This window comes from Rhinolophus ferrumequinum, chromosome 9, assembly GCF_004115265.2.
Source record: "Rhinolophus ferrumequinum isolate MPI-CBG mRhiFer1 chromosome 9, mRhiFer1_v1.p, whole genome shotgun sequence".
Classification (NCBI taxonomy): domain Eukaryota; kingdom Metazoa; phylum Chordata; class Mammalia; order Chiroptera; family Rhinolophidae; genus Rhinolophus; species Rhinolophus ferrumequinum.
The window spans coordinates 83,745,637-83,752,538 of NC_046292.1; the positions used below are offsets into that span (position 1 = coordinate 83,745,637).

The 6,902-nt window shown below is 37.9% G+C and overlaps 1 protein-coding gene across 1 annotated transcript; it reads right to left on the bottom strand.

Moving 5' to 3' along the window:
* Positions 1-5,282: 5,282 nt before the first annotated feature.
* LOC117027224 (annexin A1-like) lies at positions 5,283-6,370 on the bottom strand. Its single transcript, XM_033114733.1, has one exon. It carries the CDS (start codon positions 6,336-6,338, stop codon positions 5,298-5,300), a length of 1,041 nt encoding a protein of 346 aa, XP_032970624.1. The 5' UTR covers positions 6,339-6,370; the 3' UTR covers positions 5,283-5,297.
* Positions 6,371-6,902: the final 532 nt, after the last annotated feature.

Here is a 6,902-nt window from a genome sequence, read left to right on the forward strand (position 1 = left end):
AATTTCATTTTTAACAGTCAGTTTAATGATGTCCTTCCATTAAGAAAAACTTTTCTATTCTAATGAACTATTGGTTGGGTGCCCTCCCATCCCCCCCCCTCTGCTTTTGACTAACAAGTTTACTTTCATTTGCAAACTCCACTCCTCCACTTTGTATTTTAGATGTATCTGTTGACTGCCTAGCTTCACCCAGCTGTTACTATGATAAAATGGATGAAGAGGTGACATTCCAATGTGAATAATCCCAGGCATCTAATATGCATTCAAGGAAGAAAAAAGAAAGAGAGTTGGATGCCAGTAACTTTAGTACACTACTATAGATATAGATTTCTCATGTGGGAGAAAAAGTGATTTGGGAGATTGAAAAATTATGAATGTGTGTGAAATAAAGCCAAATGTCCTGAAAATAATAGTTAATTCAAGAGTATTTCAATTTAATATTTGAAAGTAATTTTCAGGAGATGGAGATCCGTGTGTTCAGAGTTCCATGGACTGAGCTTTCATTTTCAGAATTTAGCATTAATCTTTCAGCAACTTTGTTCTTTAAAGCTACAGCTATCACACAAGATTGCTAATCTAGTCAACTTTTCATCGAGTATTTTCTGTTTCCTGAGTCCACTTTTACTGTACTCATTCTCCTGTCTTTTTAACTGTCCATCCGTATTCTCACCCGTCTTCCCTGCTGCCCCTTCTGCTGCCACAGGCCAGAGGCCCGGCTGAATCTGCAGAATCAGTCTCATTGCTACGGAAATTTCAAGATTCTGCTGCTGCTTCAGCAACAATCAAGCTTTCTTTTCTTTTCTTTTCTTTTCTTTTCTTTTCTTTTCTTTTCTTTTCTTTTCTTTTCTTTTCTTTTCTTTTCTTTTCTCTTTTCTTTTCTTTTCTTTTCTTTTCTTTTCTCTCTCCCTCCCTCCCTCCCTCCCTCCCTCCCTCCCTCCTTCCTTCCTTCCTTCCTTCCTTTTTTTGAGGCAAATTAGTTAAAAAAAATTTTAGCCCTTTATGCAAATGTACACCCACAATCGTTTTTTGTTGTTTGTTTTGTTTTGTTTTTGATGGACATGCTGAATCCCATGTTTTTCCCGACTGCTAAGAAGAGGAATTGCACAAGGCCTTATTCATTTGTTTTCTGAGCGGGTCTATGGGACTTGCACACACACACGTTTTCTAGCCACTCAAAATGTGGGCAAAGATAAGGCACTCACTCCCTACGTGAATACAAATGAGTCAATTCTATTTTGTCTCCAGAGAACTGCTTGAAAATACCTAATAGGCATTCTGAGTTCATGGATTAGAAGAGCGGAGTACTCAGAGAAACACTGGCCATTTGTCATGAGTGGAATATGTGTGGAATATTGCTTAGGAATTGTGACATGTGGTTTCCTAGTCTTTTCCTGAAAGTACTCTTTAGTCCCTTTTGTCTTGGCACGGGCAGTTCTCCTTCTCATCTCATCCTATTACTGAGCATGAACTGCCTTTCAAGAATTTGATTGGACAGTTTCTTCTCTGAAGCCTCAGAAGGAGTAAGCTACCCTCTGTACACCCACAGTGTCCTGTGGGTACATATTAGGACTGAGCTCAGCTCTGCCATTTATTAGATATGTGACCTTAAGATTAGTGCGATGGTAAATAGTACAGTTTTAATACATGATAATTATTATCATTATAACGTTGTATTCTAACTGATTAGAAAAACGTTTTTATTATAAAAATTTTAAACACAAAAAAGTAGAGAAAATAGAATGATGACTCTCCAAATCCCAGAAAACTTGACTACTTCTCAGAATATTACGTTCTTTTTAAGAGGAAGGCAGGAGGTCAATGTTGAATTAAGTTCTGTACTCTGGGAACTGCTAGTAGTTACAGGGCACAAGCAAAGGGATGTACAGTCTTGCATATCAAATACAGTGGGGAGAAGAGGTCACTGAATTTGTTGTAATGAAAAACTCTAGGTGTGAGAAGTAAGACTGATATATTAGAGATCCTGTCCCTTGGTCCCTTTTCTGTTCTGTTCCAAGATACTGTAAACTCTCAGAGAAGTCTGGTGACACAGGCTGAGACCCTGGAGAGAGGCAGGCATAGATTTCTCACTTGTGAGAAACTTAAGCTTTTATTTCCTCATCTGAAGAACGGGCCAAATAACAGTACCAGCCTCAGAAATTTATTTTGAGAATTAAATGAGATTAAGTACATAGACTACTTGGTACATACTAGTTTTCATTAATTCTGACACTCACACTTGGACATGTCTGAAATATGTCTTACAATCAATGATGCTATGATTTAATTGGTAGCGTTATCTTTCTTGGTGGCTGATACAATAATGGTGAGTCTTATGATTGATGGAATCTTAGATTACGTGAAATATTGTAGCAAGGGCTTAATGAATATTAACAATCAAGATAATGGTAATTGGAGCATTTTCTTAATTTACCCACATCACAGCTTGTATCATAGAAGCTTTGCTCTATGCAAAAGAGGGATGTTAAATTCTCCAAGTATAATAGTGGGTTCCTCCATTTCTCCTTGCAGTTCTATCAGTTTTTGTCTCATGTTACTTAGATACTCTGTTGTTAGGTGCATACACATTAAGGATTATTAATTTTCTTGGAGTATTATGACCTTTATCAGTATGTAATGTTTCTCTTTATCACTGATAACTTTTCTTACTCTCAAAGTTGTATAGCTCTCTCTGAAATTAATATAGCTACTCCCACTTTTTTTGATTAGTATTAGCATGATATATCTTCCTTCTTTGTTCTACATTTAAGCTACATGTGTCTTTGTATTTAAGGTGGGTTTCTTATAGACATCATATAGTTTGGGTCTCATTTTCTGATTCACTCTGACAATCTGTCTTTTTGTTGGTGTATTTAGATAATTGATGTTTAAGGTGATTTTTGATATAGTTGGATTAATATCCACCATAGTTGTTACTGTTTTCTATTTGTTGCCCTTGTTTTTTTTTTCCTATTTTTGTCTTCCACTCTTTTTCTTCCTTTTATCATTTCAGCTCAGCACTTTATATGATTCCATCTTATCTTCTCTCTTAGTATATCAATCATACTTTTTTTACTTTTTTACTTTTTTCAGTGATTTTCCTGGAGTTTGCAATATATGTTTACAACTAATCCAAGTCTACTTTCAAATAACAGTATACCACTTCATGGGTAGTGCAAGTACCTTATGATAACAAAGTATTCCTGGTTCTTCCCTCTCATCCCTCATGTCATTACTATCATTCATTGCAGTTATACAGAAGTATGCCAGGTCTGACAATTAAGTTTGTGAACTTGTTGCCATGATGTTGCTAACTTTTTTGATATCAGAGGGATTATTGATTATGAATTTGTGTCAACTGCACAAACAGTTAATCAAGTTTACTATTTGGAAGTGCTGAAAAGGCTGCATGAGAAAGTTAGACGACCTGAACTTTCTGCCAACAATTCATAGTTCTTGCATCATGACAATGCACTAGCTCACATGGCGTTGTCTGTGAGGGAGTTTTTAGCCAGTAAACAAACAACTGTATTGGAACACCCTCCCTACTCACCTGATCTGGCCCCTAATGACTTCTTTTTTTACCTGAAGATGAAAGACATATTGAAAGGAAGACATTTCTGATGACGTTCAGTACATTATGGATAATACGACAATAGCTCTGATGGCCATTCCAGAAAAAGAGTTCCAAAATTGCTTTGAAGGGTGGACTAGGTGTTGGTGTCACTGCATAGCTTCCCAAGGGGAGTACTTTGAAGGTGACTGTAGTGATATTCAGCAATGAGGTATGTAGCACTTTTTCTAGGATGAGTTCACAAACTTAATGGTCATATCTTTTGTGTGTGTGTGTGTGTGTGTGTGTGTGTGTGTGTGTGTACTTATGTATATACATAAGCATATACTTACACATAAGCATATATAAATATATAAGCATATAATTATGTATATGTATGTATATACATATGTATAAGCATACATAATTACATTATTATTACTTTGAACAAACCGTTATGTTAGATCAATTAAGAATAAGAAAATTAAAAGCTTTTATTTTACATTCACTTCTCATTATCTGATGCTCTTTCTTTATGTAGATCTGAGTTTCTGACCTATGTCATTTTCCTTCAATCTGAAGAACTTCTTTTAACATTTGTTTCAAGGCAGGTCTACTGGCAACAAATTTTTTCAAATTTTGTTTGTCTGAGAAAATCTTTATTTCTTTTTCACTTCTGAAGGCTAATTTTGCAGGTCACAGAATTCTAGGTTGGTTTTTTTTTCTCAGCGCTTTAAACATTTCATTTAACTCTTTTCTTGCTTGTATATTTTTGAGGAGAAGTTGGATGTAATTCTTTTTTTTTCTTTTCCCTTCTTCCGCTTCTCCTCCACTTGGGTTCAAGCCGTTGTTTCTCAGTCTAGTTGTGTAGGACACAGCTCCCTGGCCCATGCTGGTATTATGAGCCTTGCGCTCCCCCGGGCTGAGGCAGTCGGTCACCAGTCAACGGTCAGCCGCTCACAGCAGCTCTTGCCGGGCTGCCAGCCACTCACGATGGCTGTCGGCCACTCACGCTGGCCACTGGGCTGCTCCCAGCAGCATATGGTAGCCCGCAGCAGCTCACAGCAGCCTATGGCTGCCCACGATGGCTGCTGAGCACTTAGCACTCCTGCCAGCACATGGTAGCCCGTGGCAGCTCCGGCTGCTCCCCGCAGCCCAGTTTCAAGGAGAGCCGTTGTTTACAATCTTAGCTGTAGAGGGCACAGCTCACTGGCCCATGTGGTAATCGAACCTGCGACCTCGGCGTTAGGAGCATGGTGCTCCAACCACCTGAGCCACCAGGCCGGCCCTAGATGTAATTCTTTTTTTGGGACCTCTATAGGTAAGACATTTTTTCCCCTTTGGAGTCTTTCAAGATTTTTTCTTTATATTTGATTCCCCATAGATTGAATATGCTATGTCTAGGGGTAGTCATTCATTCATTCATTCATTTATTCCTTCATTCTTTTTTTTTTTTTGTCCTGTAAAAATCATTTTATTTCCTGTTACATAGACATCTTTCTCAGGTAATGTTACTAGAACCCGTTTATGGGGTTTTATAGTCGGGGTAAAAATATTTTTCAAAAGCTTATTTCTATTATACAGAGTTGTGATACAAAAAATGATTTATAGGCTACAGTTTTCAGAAGGCAGTTAGCTAGACTAATACTGCTGAAGAAATTTTCCTATTTAAGTCTATAATATGGAATGAAAAGATATGATTAAAAAATCTTCTGATCAAAAAAGCTTGAGATCATCAAAGGAATGTTTACTGTCCTCCACAGAGAGACACCAGGATTTTTTCATAATCTCCTTTGGTTTCATCCAGGATAGCTTGGCAGAGAGAGATACCATACAACTTCTGATAGCATGCTTTGATATCATTCATGTCGACTTCAGAACGAGAAACCATAATTCTGATCAATGCTTTATGACGTGTTCCAGCACCCTTCATGGCCTGATGAAGCTTCTCAGCAAAGAACATTGGCTGGTTTGTGGCACACTTTACAATTGTTGTGAAGCATTTCTCGATGTCACCTTTCATCTCCAAGTCCAAAACTTTGTTCATGTCGTGCTTACTGTACTTGGCATATTTCTGAAACACTCTGCGAAGATGGGAATAGCTTCTGGTGGTAAGAATGGTATTGAACACATTCACATCTGTCCCTTTTCTCCTTTCTCCTGCTTCATATAATGCCCTGGCGTCTGAGTCGGCCAAGTCTTCACTTAGGCTAAAATCCTCAGATCGGTCACCCTTAATAAGAGAAAGCAAAGCCTTCTGGTAATCTCCAGATGTGTCTGAGGTGATGTCTTTAGCCAGGTCTCTCTTCAGTTCTTCTCTATAGACTCTGTTAATTTCTCTGATTTCTCTGTTAGTTCTTGATGCCAAAATTTCATTCAGAGTGTCTTCATCAGTTCCAAGGCCCTTCATGGCAGCACGGAGTTCATCAGCATCAAATTGGGCAGGAGTTTTTAATAGAGCCAAAGCAACTTCCTCAAGGTGACCTGTAAGGGCTTTCCTCAGAATTTCATCCAGGGGCTTTCCTTTTTCCTGGAGGTACGCTGCTTTGATCTGTTGACGCTGTGCATTGTTTCTCTTGGTGAGAATGTCAATGATGGTTGCTTCATCCACACCTTTAACCATTATTGCTTTATGCAGGGCAGCAACATCCGAGGATGGATTGAAGCTAGGATAGGGGCTCACTGCTGACCCGGGACCACCTTTGGATCCTTTCACAGTGTTAATGTATTCCTGCTGTTCATTGTCAATAAACCAGGCCTGCTTGAGGAATTCTGATACCATTGCCATTTTTAAAGAAGTTTCTTTTTATCCACCTTCTTCCAAAGAACTAAAGAGAGACTCTTCTCTGATCCTTTCACCTATTCCTTCATTCTGCTTGGTGTTTTCTGACCTTCCTGGATCTGTGGTTTGGTATCTGACATTAATCTGGGAAAATTTTTTGGTTGTTATTCTCTCAAATGTTGCTTCGTTTCCTCTCTTTCTTCTCCTTTTGGTATTCCCATTTCACATATATTACATCTTTTGTAGTTCTTCTACAATTCTTTGACAGTCTGTTCTGTTTTTTCCCCAGTCTTTTTTCTTTTTTGCTTTTCAGTTTTGGAGTTTTTATTGTCATATTCTTAAACTCAGAAATTCTTTCCTCACTGTGTTCAGTCCACCAACGAGCTTTTCAAAGACATTCTTTAGTTCTATTATAGTGTTTTTGATCTCTAGCATTTCTTTTTGATTATTTTTTAGAATTTCCATCTCTCAGCTTACATTATTCATTTTTTTCTTGCATATTGTGTGTTTTTTCCATTAAAACTCTTAGCATATTAGCCACAGTTTTAGAAATTTCCTGATAATTCCAAT

What these genes read in the sequence shown, in the direction of transcription:
- LOC117027224 (XM_033114733.1), bottom strand. Translation starts at nt 6,338, where the DNA reads ATGGCAATGGTATCAGAATTCCTCAAGCAGGCCTGGTTTATTGACAAT.